The sequence below is a fragment of the Embiotoca jacksoni genome, unplaced genomic scaffold (assembly GCF_022577435.1).
Source record: "Embiotoca jacksoni isolate LCO1_2020_lvr unplaced genomic scaffold, fEmbJac1.0.p SCAF_5, whole genome shotgun sequence".
Classification (NCBI taxonomy): domain Eukaryota; kingdom Metazoa; phylum Chordata; class Actinopteri; family Embiotocidae; genus Embiotoca; species Embiotoca jacksoni.
Genome location: NW_027185403.1, coordinates 1,977,411 through 1,998,406, shown reverse-complemented (window position 1 = coordinate 1,998,406; position 20,996 = coordinate 1,977,411). Strand labels below are relative to the sequence as shown.

At 41.7% G+C, this 20,996-nt stretch overlaps 4 protein-coding genes and 1 long non-coding RNA gene across 6 annotated transcripts in view; 1 reads left to right on the top strand and 4 right to left on the bottom strand.

Moving 5' to 3' along the window:
- Positions 1 to 47: 47 nt before the first annotated feature.
- On the bottom strand, positions 48 to 4,904 carry eif4ea (eukaryotic translation initiation factor 4ea). The gene is made up of 7 exons (XM_069171552.1): positions 4,848 to 4,904; positions 4,015 to 4,118; positions 3,691 to 3,786; positions 3,325 to 3,388; positions 2,301 to 2,414; positions 1,772 to 1,911; positions 48 to 1,565 (listed from the first exon to the last, which is right to left on the bottom strand). The coding sequence occupies exons 1-7, from the start codon at positions 4,863 to 4,865 to the stop codon at positions 1,451 to 1,453; spliced, it is 651 nt and encodes a 216-aa protein (XP_069027653.1). The 5' UTR covers positions 4,866 to 4,904; the 3' UTR covers positions 48 to 1,450.
- Positions 4,905 to 6,159: 1,255 nt separating this feature from the next.
- Positions 6,160 to 10,440, bottom strand: LOC138211489 (alcohol dehydrogenase class-3). Its single transcript, XM_069171424.1, has 9 exons — positions 10,336 to 10,440; positions 9,706 to 9,807; positions 8,794 to 8,935; positions 8,578 to 8,665; positions 8,169 to 8,388; positions 7,353 to 7,613; positions 7,083 to 7,218; positions 6,524 to 6,662; positions 6,160 to 6,380 (listed from the first exon to the last, which is right to left on the bottom strand). The coding sequence occupies exons 1-9, from the start codon at positions 10,351 to 10,353 to the stop codon at positions 6,356 to 6,358; spliced, it is 1,131 nt and encodes a 376-aa protein (XP_069027525.1). The 5' UTR covers positions 10,354 to 10,440; the 3' UTR covers positions 6,160 to 6,355.
- A 957-nt stretch (positions 10,441 to 11,397) lies between these two features.
- On the bottom strand, positions 11,398 to 14,435 carry gar1 (GAR1 homolog, ribonucleoprotein). Of its 2 annotated transcripts, none has more exons than XM_069171112.1 (7): positions 14,328 to 14,435; positions 13,880 to 14,089; positions 12,802 to 12,956; positions 12,621 to 12,680; positions 12,410 to 12,533; positions 12,046 to 12,162; positions 11,398 to 11,902 (listed from the first exon to the last, which is right to left on the bottom strand). In XM_069171112.1, the coding sequence occupies exons 2-7, from the start codon at positions 14,073 to 14,075 to the stop codon at positions 11,892 to 11,894; spliced, it is 663 nt and encodes a 220-aa protein (XP_069027213.1). In that variant the 5' UTR covers positions 14,076 to 14,089; positions 14,328 to 14,435; the 3' UTR covers positions 11,398 to 11,891. The 2 variants fall into 2 exon arrangements, with proteins under 2 accessions (XP_069027213.1, XP_069027214.1); XM_069171113.1 differs by having other exon boundaries at positions 14,337 to 14,419.
- Positions 14,436 to 14,480: 45 nt separating this feature from the next.
- On the top strand, positions 14,481 to 19,567 carry LOC138211323 (alcohol dehydrogenase class-3-like). Its single transcript, XM_069171104.1, has 9 exons — positions 14,481 to 14,678; positions 14,936 to 15,037; positions 15,332 to 15,482; positions 15,578 to 15,665; positions 15,760 to 15,979; positions 17,232 to 17,492; positions 17,720 to 17,852; positions 18,255 to 18,393; positions 19,223 to 19,567. The coding sequence occupies exons 1-9, from the start codon at positions 14,661 to 14,663 to the stop codon at positions 19,260 to 19,262; spliced, it is 1,152 nt and encodes a 383-aa protein (XP_069027205.1). The 5' UTR covers positions 14,481 to 14,660; the 3' UTR covers positions 19,263 to 19,567.
- LOC138211330 (uncharacterized) overlaps positions 15,660 to 20,996 on the bottom strand; it is a 49,089-nt gene continuing 43,752 nt past the window's right edge. The window contains exon 3 of the long non-coding RNA XR_011179331.1: positions 15,660 to 15,962. This is a non-coding gene — a long non-coding RNA (uncharacterized lncRNA). The remainder of the gene's footprint in view (positions 15,963 to 20,996) is intronic.

The window sequence follows — 20,996 nt, the reverse complement described above, 5'->3', positions numbered from 1 at the left end:
GTTCTGTTTCCTATTCGATTTGTTTCAAATGATCACTTCTTGGCACCTTCTTTCGAGCAAACATATTTCACTGTCCACGTTTATTTACATTGCTCCTTTGTACATTTCAGAAACTCAGAAATATGTGGCAGGGTTTTACATTAAAGGCACATTTCACTCCCTCCAAACAATATTCACTTTGCTTATATTCTCATACAAAACAATGTCTGGAATGGAAATAATTACTATGTAAACCTCAACGAAGCAGTAGATCATGAAAACTCGTGTCAAAAGAAAAGAAAACTTTTGAACTGAACACAACACTGCTTGCGCAATTACAAGGGGGGAAAAAAAAAGAAAAAGAAAACTGCTAAATTCACCCATTTTAGATAATGGGGTGAAAATAAGTGCAGGTGCTCTGCAACTCAAAATTCTCAATAACTCATCTGAAAAAGGAGAAAATTATCCCAGCAGCTCAGGAATGAATGGCTGGTGTATATATACTGCATCTCTGAGTGGTAAATCTGAGATACACCAAAGGATTTACTTCGCTTCTTGGTCCATTCTGTAGTAAACATTGTGATTCATAAAACCTCAAAACCTTTAGACACTCAATTGTGAAGCACCACAAGTGTCCAAATATGTGTTGTGATGTGGAGTGATGGACATCTCAGTCGAACACTTCACATATTGCACAAGCTTCTCGAAAGGAAACTGAACAGTTTAACCTCAGACCTCTGCAATAATGCCAATAAAGTGACTTTTGAATATGTCCAACATCCCTCCACAAAGACGTCAAAAACCCAGCTGAAATTTTAGTGAAAAAAAAAAGAAGAACGATTACTATAAAAGTGTTATTTGACTTCTGTTCATTTTCAGAAGATGCAGGTAAAACTCAAGAGTCTAGTGAAAAAAAAAAATAATAATTAAAAAAAAAAAAAAAATCAGACTGCATCAACATCTTCAGTAAATCTGTACAGATATGAGTGACGTGTAAAGTACTAGCGATTAGCTCAAACTTATTTCAAACCAGAAAAGTTTTACTTAAATCTTTGCCTTTAATGTGACTTACTGTAAGTAAGTACTTCCAAGGGCTGGTTAAATTCAACTTTCACAAAATATACTGCGGCATTTCAAAATTAAAACAGGCAACTTGAGCCCACCACCAGAATTAAATAAAAAAAAATTTAAAAAACTCCCAATTATTCCAGAGGAGTGCTCGATATTTAACCTCACACACTTGTACCATAAACAAAAGCTTTGGTCAACAAACAGGTAAACAAAAAAAAAACAAAAAAAAAAAAGGAAGCAATTTTTATCTCCACTGCAAATGTTTTTTGTTTTTTTTTGGTGGATAAACTTGTCATTTACATTCATGGAAAAATTACAGAAAATCTACGCTGAAAAAAAAAAACAGCAAAAAAAAAAAATAATAATAATAAAGAAGCGTGTTGGACGATTCCTCAGGTCCTCAGGCTACGAACTTGTTCTTGGTGGTGGAGCCGCTCTTCGTGGCCGTGTCCGCATGCGACTGGTATCCGATGATCACTTTTTGCGGGACGCCTAATCTCTCTTTGTACACACGCCTGACAGAACAGACACGTGTTTTACATTGGCGGAAACACACAGGAAAACACGTTTGAAGAAATGGTATGCGTAGTGGCCATTAATGACACGAATGATACACGGAAGCCGGTGTGAAAGGCTGAAACGTGATGCTGGTTATATCATTTATATAAACGCACAATTATTTGCGACAAATTTGACAATAATCGTGGCGTACTCAGCTCACCCTATGTGCGTGATGGCCTCTTTGTTTTCATAGTCCGTGGTCCACACGGCTATTTTATCTCCTTTGGCGCGGACGTTAATGACGGCTCCGCAGACGTCGTCGCTGTGTTCGTCGAACGCTTCGCCCACGAGACACAAGAGCTGCGGGAAAGTCAAGACATTTCCAAAACGCCTTGTTATTGGGGAACGGTTCCCTTTCTTTCAAATGCAAGTGGGCATCTGATGCGTCCCGAAAGGAGTCGGAGCGGGCGTCGGCCTGTGACGGTGGGAACGGCCGGTGGTGCCGACGGATTGGGTTTGGCGTGATCGAGTGATCGAGTAAACCACGACGGCGTAAAAGTGAGCCGGCATTCAAAACATCCCGGAACGGAGGAGCTAAATGGAGTTCGGTTGTCATTATTTCTATAGTTTCCAACGGTACTTTTTCCAACTGCATTGTGTCCAAATAAGGCAAGATAAAGTACAAAGATGGCACAGTTCAAAAATAAATAAATGAAAAATAAATAAATACCGAACAGGACCGAACATACCGTCTCCAACCAGAACCGGTCCAGATCTGCTCTACGTTGCTGCTTGGACAGAGTTATCAGCCAGCGGCCGCCTTGTCGGTTCCTTTCGTCCTCCCACATGGGCTCGATCCCATCCTGCAGTCAAATACAAACCAGTAACATCTGCACTGCTCGTCGCGCACGCAACAGAAAGGTATTAATGGACTCTGCGGAAGTCTGCTCGAGTCGCGAGACGCTCCAGATGAACAGCAGCATGATGCTTGTTTAATTCCGGCGTTGGAGAATTGCTGAGGAGGCGCGTCGCGTCGAACCCGTTAATGAGGTCTGAACAGGCCGTGGTGGGATTCAGCTCGGGAGAAACGGGTTTCTTTCTTTCTTTTTTTTTTTTCAACCCCCTCAGTTCTTTGAGAGTGTGACAGAACAGCCTGGATGTGACATTTGCATGAATTCAAAAGTAAACAAGTGATTGCACAAGGATTACGCCACTCGTCAGCCCGACACCGAACTGTGGAAATACCTCACAAACAATGAGTACAGTCGAAACCCACCCGTCATCCGACAATAGCGATACTATAAAAGGAAGCCTCCTTTCTATTCCCTGCTTCTAACTCTCTGGCATTATTTGACAGATGGGAGTCTACTTTCAGCCCTGATTGATACTTATAACCAAGTCTTTCAGCATAAACTCTTCGTGACCACCGAAGAAGATAAAGTGAAGTGCAGTGACGTGGAGCCTGATTTGCTGCTCGTCGCTGGAATAAACGGTGTTTGGGTTCCTTCCAACGAACGCATCGCAGATGACGGAGGTCTGCTGATCTTCAATGAATTACCCACCGGGCCGTGTGGCTTTGTGTAAAAACTTGACGCTCCCTTACGACGCGCGAGTAAACAAATGAACCTGAACTAACAGCCGGCAACACGAACTCGCATTGTGACCGAGTCCAGCAAACACCGATGAACAGCGGAAGCCGAGACAATTCACGGAGCGAAGTTTTGAGCGAGTGTATTGAACACGGGGAACGGCCGGTGACAAAAGATCTCCTACCTTAAACAGCGAGTAGTCACAGCCAGACATCAGGTTACTTGACAGCTGTATGTGATTGTATAATCTGAAAAGGAAGGAGGGATATTTTTTTTTGTAATCACCAACAACTGTAAACTTCGTCTCGGTGACGACACAGAAAAAAAAAAACCAAAAAAACAGGTGATCGATCAAATGTTATCTGTTCCACAGAAGAAGCACGGATTAAAAACAAGGAGCACAAAGCTTCATTCACATTGTCCTCAAATCTATAATCCTCTACGCCAAATGTCATTTTAAAAAGGTCACAAGTACAAACAAATGCTGCTTCAAATATTATGAATAAGTTGGATGCGGTTTCCTTTTAGAGCATTCACACAATATACTTACGCCCAGAAGTCTTCCACAGTGTCAAATTTGGAGATGAGACGAAGGTTGGCTTGCCATGTTTTGCTTTTGTCATTCTTGAAAAACCAAAGAGCCCACCTAAGAAAAAAAAAAAAAAAAAAAAAAAAAAAAAGACCCATGACTGCAGCAATTAATTCGTCATGTTCCTCTTTACCAACACGCAAACAAACTTTTGTATTTGCCTCTCTCCTCATTAAAAAAAAAATGCACTTCTAAGACAATAATAAACTCTTCATTGTCACCAGGCTTTTAAACTGCGTGTTGTCAGGCAAAAAAAAATAAAATAAAAAATGAGCAGGATCTTACTTGTTTTGTAAGGGATGCTTGACGTATGCTTCGGGATTCACAACCTGTTGAACGGTCGTTTCACATGTTTCCTCTTCAGGATTTGCAGGAACTGAATTTGACACCTGAGAAAGAACAACAAAACAAGAGACGCATTATATTAAGAATAATAAAATACTTTTTTTTTTAAAAACTTGTCACGTTACCCTGTCATTACACTACCTTGACAACCGAGCCTGCTCAGACCTCCATGTGGAAGAACTAAACATTGACTTGTAGAGAATTTACAAAGCGGAAGAAGAAGAAGGAAAAATAAACTTTTTGTTTTTTTTAAAAAAGGGTAGGATTTACTGCATTGGTGTTCCCGATGCTGGGATCTACCTTTCACTATATGTTAATAAATAGATCTTTTTAAAGCCCGTATCGACCAACGTCGGCCAGGAGCGGTTGACTCGACCCCGTCCCCCGGTGCGTGCTCCCATTCAATCCCGGTACTTTTAACTCCACGTACCGGCTGCGATATCTCCAACCGGAAACGTCTGACAAAGCGGTAAATGTTGTTGTTGTTTTTTTTTTTTTGAGTTAACCTGGATTAAAAAAAATAAATAAATCGGCTGACTTTTAATCTACGATGCTAAAATTGATATTCGGGGGCTAGCGAGTTACTACGAGCTGTCCGCGCGAAGTTTACTGAATCTCTCCCGTTTCTCAAGCCCCCCCCTCCCCCCTCCCCTCAAAAAAACTGTCGCTAACTTTGTTTTTTTGTTGTTGTTTTTATGGCTACCGAGTAAACGTGTTGCCTGGAGGGTTAAAAAAAAAAAAAAAAATCCAAGGAGCTTGGCAGGGGAACTCACCACCAGAGCGGTCGCCATCTTCTGGAAATCACGTTCAGTGTGTTTTTTTTGGCGTCTGTTAAAATAGCTGATTGGGTCATCTGGTGCGGAACAGTACGCATGCGCAGGAAGATGACAAAGTACAGCGTGATCCGTAAGCGTGGGTGTGTGTGTGTGTGTGTGTGTCCTCCTCCAGATATCGATACTATGCATCATACTCACATTGTCAAATAATAAAAAAAAAAAAAAAAAAAAAAAAAAAAAGTCCTAAACTTCTCTAAAAAGAGAACCAACCAACTTTGAGGTGATTCATAGAACTAGTTAACGTGATCTCAAATTAATAGAACTAGTTAACGTGATCTCAAACTTTCTGTTGTGTTTTTTTTGCCCCAAGTATTTCTAAACTAGTTATATATTTGATGGTCAAAGAGGGCAGAGCAGTACAGAACCACAAAGTCAATTTGTCAGGATGACGTGGTCAGGAAGCTGATTGACCAACAAAATGTTTTTTTTTTTTTTTTCTCCCCCTAATGAATCATCCCAGCTGTAAATAAATATTGCTGATAACCACGCGCGTGTTACCGTCCACATTAGTGTTTCCCGGGCGGTAAAGATGACTCAAAAAGGCAGGGTCAGTTACATCAAAATCAGTTCTACAGCCCTCACAGTAGGCCTTTAAGCAAACACATCCTTTCAAACAGCCAAAGAAAATTGTATATATTTTATATTATATGGAAAATGATTTCTAATAGGAACAAATATAAGAAATGTGAAAAAGTCCAGTATGTGCCACACAAACTGTGGCGGTATATTAGTGCGAAATAAAAAATGAGGCCATCTGTAGGAGACTTGTTCTTTTTAAATAGCAGCATTATGTAAACAGAATTCCTAATTATTCATGGTTTTATTGTGATATTTAGTATCTGGCATGTGATTCATGGGTACACTGCGTTACATAATAAGCTGCAAATAATAAGTACAGATGTGACACTGTGAAGTAATGGAAAAAAAAATGTTGCACTATTGTTTAGTTAGTTTTAATTTAATTATTGTATTTTATTTTATTCTATTTATTGTATATACTGTGCATTTTTTATATTTAATATTTTTTTACTGTTGTTTTATTGCTTTCCTGTACCTATAATGCTGCTGTAGCAAAAAAAAAAATTCCCCTTGGGGATTAATAAAGTAACTATCTATCTAGTTAAATGCTGGTTTCATGCTATGAACTTGTTACAGAGCAACTGTACGACCGAAAGAGTCTCACTGTTGTTTGTTATGAATGAGAGCAGCAGTTAAATGCCTGACATGGAAACACAAGGAGCAGCAGAGCTTTGATTTTTCAAAAAAAAAAATTTAATGACACATTTAAGTCAGAACCAAACGGGTATCAGGATGTTGATCAAAAAAAAAAAAAAAAAAGTCTTCTAACACTGAAGCTTATGTTATCAAAACAAGTGCTGCAACTATGGAAGGAGATTTTTGTTTTGTTTTTAAGGCCGGATGTGAAGGATTTCAGTTTAGGCACTTCAGAAAGTCAGCACTGTGCGGATGCTGTAAGGAGGAGAAAAGGAAAAAGACGTTAGGAAAATAAAGGCGTTACAGTTGAACAAAGGGCTTTACGAACAACCAAACAAAAATAGTCAAACCAAGGAGATATTTTAGAACTGACGACATGAATGAACTGTTTTCCACACCTCTTTCCAGCATGCATGAGGTCAAATCCTTCATTGATCTTCTCAAAGGGCAGAGTGTGGGTCACAAACTCATCCACCTTCAGCTTCTTATTCATGTAGTCCTCCACAAGTTTGGGAACGCTCTCCACACTCTTCCATCCTGGAGGTGATTATCAAAACCAGTTAAACGAATGGAATTTCCATCGAGGCAAAACTTAACCGTTTGACCAGCGCTGTTTCACCAACAGGCCTTCAGGAAGGCACTTATTTCTTAGATAAAAAAAAAAAAGATAGCGATCAAGATTTACCTCATAAAAACAACCAAAAATGATACAACATTTTATATTCTGAATATAAAGGTTTAAATACTGAATTTTCCTTGCATAGTTGTGACGTGACCACACAAAAGTGAATATAGTACAACACACACACACACAAACAAAAGACATTTTCATGAGAGAGCTATTTGTCATCTCCGAGTCCACTTCATAAAAGACAAGGTTCTGCTCATGTTAAAATATGGAAAAGAAAGTGGGAGCTGCAGCCAGACTGCATTAAGCCCTTTACAGCAGCCGCTCACCTCCAAAAGCGGTGCCTCTCCACACTCGGCCCGTCACCAGCTGGAAGGGTCGGGTGGAGATCTCCTGTCCAGCGCCGGCTACACCGATGATCACGCTCTCGCCCCAACCTTTGTGGCATGCCTCCAGAGCAGCTCTCTGGAATAATAAACCGGTCTCACGCGTCGCAGACTTTTACACACCTGTCGACCTGCTGTAACTATCAACTCACGGTGTTGTTCATTTCTGTGTCGATGCTGCATATGTTCGGCATATCAAATTGCGAATCTCACCATGATTTGCACATTTCCGATGCACTCAAACGAATAGTCCACGCCCCCGTCAGTCATCTCCACCAGCACCTCCTGGATGGGCTTGCTGTGGTCCTTCGGGTTCACAAACTCGGTGGCTCCGAACTCCTTGGCTTTCTCGAACTTGTCGGGGTTGATGTCCACGCCGATGATCCTGGTTGCCCCGGCAACTTTGCAGCCCATAATAACAGCCAAGCCGACAGCTCCGAGGCCAAACACGGCACACGTGGAGCCGGGCTCGACCTGAGCGAGCGTGAGGGAGAATAATAATGTGACAATTGCAGCGCTGCAAAGTAATTGGAAAATGAAAATGTGACGGCCTTCAAAAATGTTCTGGCTGATGCGGCCTGATCGCAGTTAGAAATTGGAATATCAGATTGGAATTTCTTGCATTTCATTTTGTGTTTTATTGCAGTTTCTCTATCTTTAATCAATGCAAGTACTGAGGATCAAAAAGTGATAATATCAGGAAACATGCATTGCGAGTGTTGGGCCACGCGATATTCTTTCTCTGGAGACAAATACTTGTTTATGAAAATAATTTTCCTAATAAACTGTTAACGTATCAAAAGATTTTTTTTGGGGGGGGATTCAAATAATATTGCAACATAAATATTTGGAAAAACTCCACAAATACAACTTGATAACAGACCCTCCTGGCAACAAATCCTATTTATAGCAGATCTACAGGATTAAATATCTACGACACACTAAGACCTGAAAACACTGACAACATTTGCATCTCTTATATATGAGATATTAGATTCATCACATGGCCAGCAGCCCTTTCAAACCCACCTTGGCGGTGTTGAGAGCAGCACCGTAACCTGTAGAGATGCCACATCCGAGAAGGCACACTCTATCCATCGGAGCCTTCTCGTTGACCTTGGCCAGGGAGATGTCGGCCACGACGGTGTACTCGGAGAAGGTGCTGGTCCCCATGAAGTGAAATACTTGCTTTCCCTTGCAGGTGAAGCGGGAGGTATTGTCGGGGAGCAGGCCCTGACCTTGGGTTACTCTGCAGGGTGAGGGGGGGGGGTACATGTTTCTGCATCATAAATGTGTGAGGGAACTAAATTGTTAATGATGACTGAGGCTTTTGATTTGGCTGCCCTTCGAGGTGAGGCAACTTTTTAAAATGTTATTCTTGTCACTAAAACTGTCTTCGCAAAACTCAGGGTGGCGTAAATTAGTCTGTTTACATTACCTAATTTTCTGGCACAGGTTGGTCTTGGGATTTTTGCAGAATTTGCATTCACCACACTGCGGGACATACAACGGAATGACAGTGTCCCCTTAGAGAGAAACAACAGTTAATAATTTAAAAAAAAAAAAAAAAAACACACACACGAGGAAAACGTATTCATAAACGAGCTGAGCAAAAATATGAACGTTTTAAATGATTTTCCGGGCTGCTGCTCACCTGGCTTGAATTTGGTGACACCCTCACCGACGCTCTCGACTGTCCCGGCGCCCTCGTGTCCCAAGATGACAGGGAAGAGGCCCTCGGGGTCGCTGCCGCTCAGAGTGTAGGCGTCTGTGTGACACACCCCCGTAGCGAAGACCTGGGAGGGCACACGGGGTCCGTTAAAGTCCACGCCAGACATGACTGCTACGTTTTAAGAGTGGAATATTAACAGCGCTTTCTAAACATGTTTAAGTCAACCTGTAGCTCATTCATGAAACAACACAATGACCCTCATTATGCGTTTGCTTTCCAAGCTTAAAACGGAGGATTATGGTTGGGAGGATTATGATTCTTCAAGGGGAAAATTGTAATTGCTGCTGCTGCACATGTTAATCAGACTTTTCCTAAAAAAAAATACTATAGTACCCTGCAGCTCCAAGAGTTTCCAAAAGTGGACTGGGAGACAAAAGTTTAACAATTAGGCTCCTCCTCTGAGGAACCAGCTCCTAGGTTTGTGTTAGGGAGGCAGACACTCGCTTTACTTAAAAACAAAACAAAAATCAGGCTTAAAACTTTCCTCTTTGATAAAGCTCACAGTTAGGGTTGGCTAAAATGACCCTCAACTATCCCCTTTGCTGTCCATGCATTTGCCACTACTGCATGATGTTATCACATTTCCTTAACTTGGATATTTCATTGATTCTATAACATTATTCATTTTAATGTGACTGTCTATTATTCCATTGACTGTACCTGTAAAGTGTGTAACAACGTCCCTTCCTTACGTTTTCATTTTTATTTGCTCTCAAAGCAGTTGTACATCACTGCTGCATGTCGTTTGAACTGTAAAGTGCACCGGGGACACGTGACGTGCTGATTTTACATTGTAAATATATCTGAATTAAAGATGAACGACCTCATCCTCACCTTAATGCGAACTTCATGGGCCTTAGGTGGGGCGACCTCCACCTCTTCGATGGAAAGAGGCTTCCCAGGTTCCCAGGCCACAGCTGCCTTGCACTTGATGACCTGAGGGGAAAACACAGTACAGGTTTTATATATATATATACTGCCGTTACAATTATTTGATTGAATCCAGCAGTGGGTTTGACTGCAGCTTCAGTGCCCGTTAGTTCCAGTGCGTGTTAGTCTTTGACCTCCATCCAAGCTTATGCAATAGTTCCAGTAGATTCCTGTTGGAGAAACTGATTATGTTTTGCTTTAATAGCGTTTTTTATTTTATTCTTTTATTCTGACACTAAACGGGCGTGACGAGGCTCGGCTTTACCGCCAAACAAAACTCCTTTTTAATCGATTTCTTGTCTCAAAACTGAAGTTTCAAACACTACTACGGACAAGCTTGCAACCGACTGACCCAAACATCCCCGGTCAAGTAACTCAGCAGCGTTTCTCTCGTGGCAGTTTATTAAACGCACATGGATGCGTGCACACAGTCCCATCTTGAACTACTTTCGTGGAGCCTTAGCGACCACATGCATGAAACAAATAATGCATTCACAACATTTCTGGCATCATTTGTGGGAAAAATGCACTTACTTTGCCAGCTGTCTCCATGTTCGTTCCTTCAGCACGAGAGGACGGGCCACACAGAGAGAGAGAGCTGCCGTAAAGGAGGTAACCTCCCGACCAATCAGAAACGAGAACGCAGACCCGGCCAAGAGAAGAAAATGAGGCCCAGAAAGAACAACAGCGTTAGTGTACCTCAGTAAAATGTTTATAGCCCATAAAAACGAGTATATTACGCCCACACTTTGGTTTAAATCTTCTTGACCTTGACAAAAATTATATTATTAAAATCTGGAAAGGTAATGGCATTTGACTTGCATTGAGACGATTTGACAAATGTGTTATTTCATGAAGACTTAAAAAAAAAAAAACGACTTCTCTCCGTCATAAACAATCTGCACATATGCAACTGTTTTCCAATTACTTTTATGACTCAGGGACTGTGTAGGTTGGCGTCATTGCTATAAATTCTTGATCTCACCAAAAGAGTGCTTAAAGATACTGTGAGGCCAATTGTCTGAAAGTTGAAGTCGAACCGGAGGCAGACCTTTCAACAGATCCTGAGCACGGCCAATCCACCACGGTACGGCTCAGAAGGAAGACGTGGAGGGTCAGAAGCAAAAGGGCCAGGCTTAAATCGACGAGAATCAGGTATTTGCTCATCGGACGAGGCATGAAATGTGAGATTTTAATTCTCCGCACCACTTTTTTGCGTTGTTGGAACATGACTGGCTTCCAAACTAGTTGTGACATCAGGAAATGATCTCGTACGTCTACATTTTGACTCGAAAGAAGAAAAAGAAAAAAAAAAAAGGTTCCATCTTCAGCTGACAAATTTGAAAACACGCTTCTAGACTCAAAAGCTGCACTCGGTGGTGTCATTCTTCACGGTGACGGTCAAACAGCACGTTTTGGAAGGAAACGTACAGAATTTTCTTTTAACAAGTTCTGGAAACTTGCTGCAAACATTGTTGTTGTTTTTTTTTTTGTTAATTTCTATTCTAAATATCACTGAAATGATAAACAGTGTGTTCCAGTTCAGAAAGTCAAAAAAACACCTGCAAGACCTGAGAGCACAGAACAGAGACGCAGTTACAAAGCATCTTTTAATCAAACAAAAAATGCAACAATATTTTTGCTTTATTTTACAAATTGAGTATTAAAATGTTTTCGGCTAACATTGAATAAAGTCTTTTCCTGTGTGTGAGGAAATTGGTACGCAAAGAGTTTGTGAAAAATGTTTTTCCTGAAATCTCCAAACAAACGTCGGTCACGGTCAAACATAGTCAGTACAAGATAATAACAAGCCTGTTCATAAAAGGGATCCGACTACCCTCCACAACAGGATAAAATAAAAAGGTCCCTGATGCGTCACGCGAGCGTACATATGAACCTTTTAAATTAAAAAAAATCATCAAGATCCATCTGTCACCCATAACTGGTAAAACAAATAAAACAAAAAAGAGACTCAAGTTCTACAGAGACAAAGTCCGTACGAGTCCAACAGGCCCGGATCTGATGGAGAGAAGCCTTTTTAGCTGGAGTAGACAAGTACGAAGTGAACACGCCAGACCGGCAGAGTTCGATCATCTTCCACCTGTAGGTGTACAAAATAAAAATCAATTAAAAAAAAACAAAAAATCAGGCGTTATAAGCCGTTTGAAAACACACGGATATTTTCAAACCCAGAGAGAGACAACTTTAAAATCTGTGGAGAAACTTAAGAAACCGGAGCCAAACCTCTGAATCCGCGTCCGCCTCCGCCTCCTCTTCCTCTGAAGCCTCCTCCGCGCCCGCCTCCGAATCCGCCGCGTCCGCCTCCGAATCCGCCGCCGCCCCGCCCGCCTCGAAAACCACCTGGAGCCAAAAACAAAAAGGATCAATCAAACCGTCGCGGCCCGAATAAGCAACGCGGGAGTCTTCGTTCTCATCGTAAATCCAGAGCGGCAGCGGAGCGTCGCGGATAACGGAGCAGAGGCGCTCGAGTGGGGGTGGGGGTGGGGGTGAGGGTGAGGGTGGGGGGGACAACACAAAAAAAACAAGACTAGTCACATTTTACACTTAAAACCAGGAGATTGCTGAAAGCGAGCGAGTGCTGCCTCACCTCCGCGGCCGCCGCCTCTTCCTCCGCCTCGACCTCCTCGGCCTCCTCTGGGCGGGCCCTTCTCGCCCGGCGGCCTCGGGAGGAACCTTTGCAACGGGAGGAGCTTCATGGGATCGATGTAAAACTAAAAGAGGAACGTGTAGAATTAAACACCGCCGAGTACGCCGATTCGCGGGTGCCAAATGTCACGGAGGTTACTCGGCTTTCGTACCTTCTGCAGCTTCTTGAACGACGACGCCTTCATGTTGTCGGAGAGCTTGACCGAAAAGTACTGCGAGAACGGGTCAAGGGAGGAACGAACGGGATGGCCCGACGTCTAATCCCACAAAGTTCCCCGGAGACTTAAAAACAAAACAAAACAAAAAAACAACAAGCGCGACAGAAAAGGATACGAAGTCTCGCAGTTGGCCAAATATTTCATCCACTTTCCCGATCTGCTCCTTGTTTTCCAGATACACCGGCGCGTTGAAGTAGGGAACTTTGTTTTCCTCCGTCGTGCACTTGCACACGACGTCGTCTTCGCACGGATGCATGAACTCGCCCACCGCTGGAGAGTGGAAGGACACGAGAGCACACTTGAATGACGGGAGTCGCCCTCACGGCTTGAGGTTCTTAGTTCAAACTGCCGCCCCCGTTTGTCCAATCAGCGAGAGCCTCGATTTGTTTCTCCGCTCGACTATTTGAGCGCTTATTACGGGATTTCTGCAGAATTTGCAAAAAAAATAAAATAAAAAGGGGGGCGGAAACAACGACAATGAAAGAGGAACCTTTGAAACAGGAAAATATCGACACAACGTGGATGGCGTTAACGAAAGGAAAGCTTTTTTGGACTCTAAGTAGAGGGGGGGCGGCACTAAATAGTGCTCCGGTTCAACATGATGGTGACCTCGCGAGCGTCCCCGTTCCTGAAGGTCAAATGGGACGAAAGGTAAAAAAAAAAAAAAAAAAAAAAAAAAGAGATTCGAACGTCTCTGGCGTTCATTTACAATTCGCGAGCGTTTCGGGAAAAACCCGAGACGCTCGCGTGATCGTGAAGTCGACCGCGTGCGGTATGATTAACCTTTAAGGTTTAGGTTTTGGAGCAGATCCAAAATATAACGGGTTCTTAGGCGGAGAAATCTTGCATTTTCATTCACGTACATTTAGAGAGAGATAAGAGCCATACTGCTTTAAAATCAGAAGATGAGGTCAAAAGTTCAAAAGTGACCAAACACTTCTGGAAACAACTCCACGACTTCACATCACGTCCCGGTACCACAACTGTCATCGTGTCAATCAACGCTTTTGACTCATAAATACGGCGCAAACGGAAACACGCGCGTATCACGCACGCTATGACGTCACAATTAGAAGTTCTTTGGAAACAAGGTTTGCAGTCTGTCCCTAAAAAAGTTACATTTGTTTTGGTTACTTTTTTTTTTTTAATATTTAATATTAAGCTCCCAAGTTATAATGACTTCGTGAACTTACCGACGACGTATTCAGGAGGACCGTAGTCCTGCTGTCGGTTAAAACCCCCTCTTCCACCGCCGCGTCCGTACCCTCCTCCTCCTCCATACCCTCCTCCTCCTCCTCTGCCTCCACCGAAGCCTCCTCTGCCTCCTCTTCCTCCCCCGCCGCCTCGGTTAAAGCCTCCGCCTCGTCCTCCGCCTCCTCTGAACGACATGTTCTCCGAATAATCTGGAGAGAGAGAGAGAGAGAGAGAGACGAGAGAAAGTCCGTCACGGAGCAGGAGGCGACGTGGAGGCGCGTTGGAGAACTTCGGGCTAAACTCGTTAGCCTCGTTCAAACGCTCATTACCGCCGCTACGAGGTCCCTCCGCAGTTTCTGACACGTTAATACACTCACTTCCAAAAACAGAGCCAATGAAAAAGCCTCGAAACGCCGTTTGCGACACGGTTAAAGGCGAGTTACTCACGTTTCGTACCCGGCTAAGCTGCGCTCTCTGGCACGCAACTCGCTTCCATGCGACGCAGCACGTGTGACCGGAGACTGCCGGAAAGGTAGTCGGCGGTGTCGGAAAGTGTCGTAAAGCCTCCAACTCGGTTGAGTTCATTCTTAAAAAAAAAAAAGAAAGGGGCGCAGTCGGTGACAACGCAGTCTGTGATCAAGACGCAGCCAGGGACAGACCGTCGAGATTTGATGTATTGCACAAAGTTGTCTCTGTGATAGATTTTACGATTCTTTAGTTAAAAAAATAAATAAATAAATAAAAAAAAAAGGCTGTTGGTTTTGGAGGCATCAGCCAATAATGGAACTAACAGGTCAGGTAAGAAAAAAAAAAACATTTCCACTTTTTTTTTTTGTTTTTACTAATAAATAGCATAAACTGATGTTATTGTTGCGTTGACTGTGCCTTTTCTGACAACTGGTAAAGTTTCTTCATTTTAGTTCTATTTTAACCAAAATTTTATCGCTCTTTTAGAAAGAATTTCCATTTCATGTTTTGTTTTTTTGTTGTTTACTTAAACAAACGGCCACGCCTGTGAGTGATTCACAAAGCACCTGTTTATGTACCGCCCTCAGGTCATCAGATGCAAAGCAGCTGTTGCTTGGGAGTCTGGGAAGCCTCTGTCTATTGAGGAGGTGGAGGTGGACCCACCTAAGACCCACGAAGTCCGAATCAAGGTCAGCAGCACATGCCAAGTTTACCTGCAACGCAAACAATGTGCGTATTTGTTATTTAAAATGGAGCTGGAAATGTAATCGTGCGTGGAAGCAGAAAAAGTCAGGGTGAAGGTTAATTCAATCGTAATTATCCTAAGTGTCGATTGTGCCGGGGGTTCCGGTTTTAAAGTTGATCCTTTATGTAATAAATATCACATGTCACTTCCGCTGTCTGACTTTTTTGCACACCACCTTCAACCCACTTCCTCTAATGTCACATGATGAATCATCCCCATACCTACTGTATTTGTTTAGGTTTGTGCCGCAGGCGTGTGCCACACCGACAGGGAATACCTATATGAGACTGGGAAACAGGTGAGATTCAGACCTTTCCCTCTGGTTCTGGGCCACGAGGCCGCCGGCATAGTGGAGAGCGTAGGCCCAGAAGTCACCAATTTCTCACCGGGTAAATTGTACCACTCACAACTCACAACCAACAACCTTTTCTTTTCTTTTCTTTTCTTTTCTTTTCTTTATAACTGACTTAATTATTTTGTTTAGGGGATAAAGTGATTCCTCTTTTCCTGCCGTACTGTGGGGAATGTGAACGCTGCCAAAGTCCAAAAACAAATCTTTGCAGGAGGAACTGGTAAATTTCATTACGACATGTTCAAACACACGCACACATTTACCGTTATACTTTCACGGCGTTTATATACATACTGTCCCGTGTGGCTTTGTAGGACAAATTCACAAATGGGTGTTTTAGCAGATGGCACAAGCAGGATATCTTTCAAGGGCCAGCAGATCCATCAGTTCCTTGGTGTCGGCTCCTTCTCCCAGTACACCGTGGTTCCCGACACCTCGCTGGCAAAGATACGTCCCGATGCACCGCTGGACAAAGTGTGTCTGCTCGGCTGCGGTGTCGCCACTGGGTATGGAGCCGCTGTTAAAACGGGAAAGGTAACAGGATTAATAACTCAAAATTCACCTCAGCTCTGATGTGGAGCAGCGGTTGTTCTCTGCAGAATCCAGATGCAACTCATGTATTACTATGACAGTTATAAATAGTTGAGATGATTATAATAAAATATGTATATGAATGAGAAACACGTTTTAGTTGTAATTTGGATTTGAACGTTTCCTAAACTGCTGCCTCAGTATTGTTTACAAAACGTGACTCGACTGTAGTTTTTCTTGTCCCCCTCTAGATGGCGGTAGATAACATGAACCCCACACTGTTCTTTGCAACTAGGCCTGAAACTAATCATTTTTTTCATTAGTGATTAGTCTTTTGATGATTTTATTTTCGTATCATTCCATTAAGAATGTCAGAAAGTTGGTGACAAATGTCAACCGCTGTTTTCAGAAAGCCCAGTGCAACAGCTAAAATGTCTCGTTTTGTCCACACCAATAAGGCCACAAAAAAAATATTCAGTTTATTATTATACAGGATTAAAGGAACCGGAAAGTTTTCACATTAAACAAGCTGGAATCAGAGCATTTTAGCAATTTTTCATTTAAGAAATGATTTAAACTGATTAATTAATTATCACAAAGTTGAATTTCTTGTCAGACAACTAATTGGCTAATCATAACAGCTCTATTTGTAGTGGATTAAAAAGACTTGGAAATCTGATACTCCATACTTTTTCATTATTTCATAATTTTCTCACATTAAAATAGGGTGACAACAAAATAGAAGGAAGAACGCTTTTGTTTTTCTTTTTTTAAACTGTTTTGGCTTAAAGAAAACAAAAATATTTGTTGAATGTCCTCCTTTAACAACACGATCAAAACTCATTCTGAATATTTTGCCACTCCGTAACATTGCAGGTAATTAAACTAAAAACGAAGTGAAATCTCATTACAAAGAATGACAGAGCCTTTTTAGATGATAATGGATGATAAGATTTACCTCTTTCAGAATACTGAAGATAAGTGAAAATCCTTATCTGGAGTATTTTAAAAGAACACAGTTACCCTCTTAATTAAGGTCAGGCTCACTTCAGAATAAAAAGAGCCAATACGGTTTAAATGTAATGGAATAAACACAAGGAGGTCTTTAAAACTGACATGCAGTCAAGTTCCCACCGACCTGGAATCAAACCGGGGACTTCACTGCATTCTCTAACCTCTCAGCTATCACGTTTCCCCTGATGAAGCGATCTTCAATAGCTTTCGGTTGACTGGCTTCCAATTTGTGTGCATCCAGGTTGAAAAAGATTCATCGTGTGCCGTGTTTGGGCTCGGAGCTGTGGGACTAGCTGCCATCATGGGCTGCAAGGTTGCCATGGCAAAAAAGATCATCGCAGTCGACATCAACCCTGACAAGTTCGAGAAAGCCAAACTGTTCGGGGCCACCGAGTGTGTCAACCCCAGCGATTATGACAAGCCCATCCAAGACGTTCTGGTGGAGATGACCAACGGAGGGGTGGACTACGCTCTGGAGTGTGTTGGAAATCCAGCCATCATGGTATAAAGTATTTCAATGGAAGCCCAGTTGTACACATACAGTATTAACACTGTATTCTGTGTCACGACCAGATAAGTCTGTAATGCAGTTATGTGCACATGAACTAGGTTTCATCAGTTCTACAAAAGTGACACAGTCACCCAATTTTGCAACTACCTTTTTCTTTATCTGATTATGTGAATGTATTTTAAAAGAATAATTATTTAAGACACCTCTTCCTGTTGTAGAGTGCTGCACTTGAGTCCACAACAGAGGGCTGGGGCACTTGTGTTATTTCTGGGTGGACAGAAACGGACACAATGACCGTCAAGGTGGAAAAGATCCTGATGGGACGCATCTTGAAGGGGACTTATTTTGGAGGTGAACTTGTGAAGTGATTTATCGATACCCCGATCAGTTAATGGTTTCAGCTGGAGATTTGATAATACAAAAAAAAATCTCCCACTGTCAGACGAAATGCTCGACCAAAGTGCAAAGCAGCCTCACAACATGCAACGTTTTTAAGTATTTATAAGGGTCAGATCAATCTTGCAGTATGTAACCATGCATTCAGATATGACTGAAAGTCGTAATAATATGGTTGAACACGGGGAATCACTAAATGAAGTGGAGACTAATGAAAGCTGCAGGAAGGACACACAAAAAGTCATTAAGATCTGACATACACTTTATCTAACAATGAGAGTATACAGAAAAGGGTTCAGTATAACGTTCGCTGTGTTGTGGTTCATAAGAAGTCTGTTCTGTCGCCCTCTTCTAAAGGCTGGAAGAGTGCGCTGGAAGTGCCTCAACTGGTGGACGACTACATGAACAAGAAGTTGAAACTGGATGAGTTTATCACTCACAACTGCCAGCTGGATCAAATCAACGACGCCTTTGACCTTCTAAAGAGCGGTACAAGGTGCGTATGTGTGTGTGTGTGCTGCTCACACTGCCAAACTGGGACTCAAATGTTACATGCGGGGTATAAAAATATGTCATAACAATAGCAATATTCTGTAATGTTGACATAATGATGTCATAGCCGTACAAGGTCATGGTATGCCAGTATTGCGTAACAAAGTTGACCTTTTACATTTTTTTTGAGGGTTAAGACTTGGTTTAGGGTTAAGATTAGTCTTAGGTTAAAAACGTTGTCAAAAATAGACTCGCTGAAACTTTAACTTCCTATTTAGTCTTTTCAGACAAACCTTGTTAAAGTGGCCTGTTTGATTATAGAAACTAACAGGTTCAGTATTCAAAACGGGGAAAGTTGTGAAATTTGAATAATTGTTGGCAAAATACCAAGGATTTTACAAACTGCACATTTTTCTGAAATACTTGTGATATAAATACGCTGTATTTATCATTCTATGTCATATATGAGATAGAACATATAGTATAGTACTTTAGCAGATAGTGTACATATACTGGCTCTATTATTTTCACAAATCTGCAGATTATCTTCTCAATTAAAAGATGAAATACTTGCCTATTAAATTTCAGTCCAAGTTGACTACACAGTTCCTATTTTGCCCAACTAGCAAATTTTCACATTGGAGAAGATGGAACCAGGAAATGTTGGCCAAAAAATAATTATTAATAATAATAATAATAATCTGTCCTCAAAACAAATTCATTTTCTGTTTGCTGGTTTATTGATCATTAATCTAACTTTATTTTTTATTGTTTACATATTTGATACTGGGTCTGATGAGTCATTCTAGTTATTTTTCTGCTTTTTTTTTCAGCATCTGTGCTGTTGTAAAACCTGAAGAAGCTGCTGTATAAAATGGAAGATTGACATTCTTTCGATATAATGACATACCGCATACAACTCTGCAGTGTGTTTTTGTCATTTTTATGCTCTTTTTCTGAAAGGATGTTGACGAGTAAGAGTTTTTTCCCCTCATTGATTTTGTAGCAAATTACCACATTTGCCACTAGATGTCAGTGTTGTATCATGTAAAACCTTCAGCGTGTCTTCGTGAATAACATCTAACCTTCTAAAACACTGTACTTTTTAATCTGCAGATTATTCTGTTATTTAGGTTATATTCTTTTTGTTTTGTTTTTTTGTTTAACACAGTTTTACATTAAAAAAAAATACACAATGTTCACTGCTCTTACTGTTTTTAAAATTATACAGAATGTAACACATTAATGTGCATCATCTGCAGTAACATCAGGAAAATTTCTCTCTGCATCTGTCATACTTGGCAGCGACAGTGATAATGCTTCTGGTCCAGATATCAATAGTTAGAATTGAGCACCCTTGTATTTCTATACAGCTAAAAGACATAGGAACCAAATGGCTGAATCTGTCATCAGCCACAGAGAAGTATCTGCTTCATGTGGTCAGGCTTACCAGATTTCATCCTTGGTAATATTATATATTGATTTAAAAAGGGAGTCACCAAGAAGGGCTAGAATAACAGTTGTGGGCTGTCAGGACAGAAGACAAAAGGTTGTTTGGGGAATGCCTCTCGGCGAAGAACTGAAATAGCCGTCGAAGGAATTTGTTTTATTGAAGTTCCATTCAGATCAAATGAATACCCTTGGCTCTTACCCCACTTTTCCATCTCCATTTAAAATGGAAAATAAATTGGTGTTCCCTCTCTTGTGTTGACCTGTGCGCTGTCGAGCACCGATTATTCAGCTTCAGATCAACTCTTACTAACAACAGCAACAAAAATCTTACGGTTTTCAAAAATGAACAGGCAGAATAATGCAGATAACAGAGCAGGAGGAGGAGATAAGAAGGGGAGATCAAAAGAAAGTGGAAGACGAGATCTGACAGGTGTTTCTGTGGCTGGGCACCGTCATCTGTAAATGTTGGACATGCTCACAGATTTATAAGGCTTTCTTGGGGACATGTGTCCGACTGTCTGCCTCATCTACGGGAAATCTATCCAAAGTGACGACCACAAGTCTCCAACCCCCCCCCCCACACACACACACACACCTCCCCACTTTTGTTTTTTGATCCCGGCAACCTCTCGAGCAGTCACAGCATTGTGCAACTGATACAGGGAGGACATGCTATCTGAATTGCAACCACAGCGGCGCACGCACGCACGCATTTTTTGAAAGTCTTAACTGTCCATCTTGTCATGTTTCACATTCGTCTGTGCAGCGTTTCTGCAGACAGGAAACTTAAGCATAAAGTGGCACAGAGTCAAATCATGGTAGGGATACCGACCCTGACATTTGCAAGTCATATTTACATTTTCCTTTTGTTTTACCTTCTGGTATCATCACTTGACTCTGAGAACTCTTCCAGACGTGAGACTTCATGAAAATAATTGACAACAGAAATGCTCGATGAGGTAAATGCCATCACACAAATAAAGGCATGTCTGGAAAGAAAAAAAGAGCCAAAAAGTGCTGCCTTGCCTTTCACAATATTTAGATTGGGATCAAGGGATTTCCTCTTATTTATTAAGCTATATTCGTGTGTGACAGACGGATGATGGCACATTGAATATGATGAGAACATGAAAATATTTGGTGGGAAACACCCTG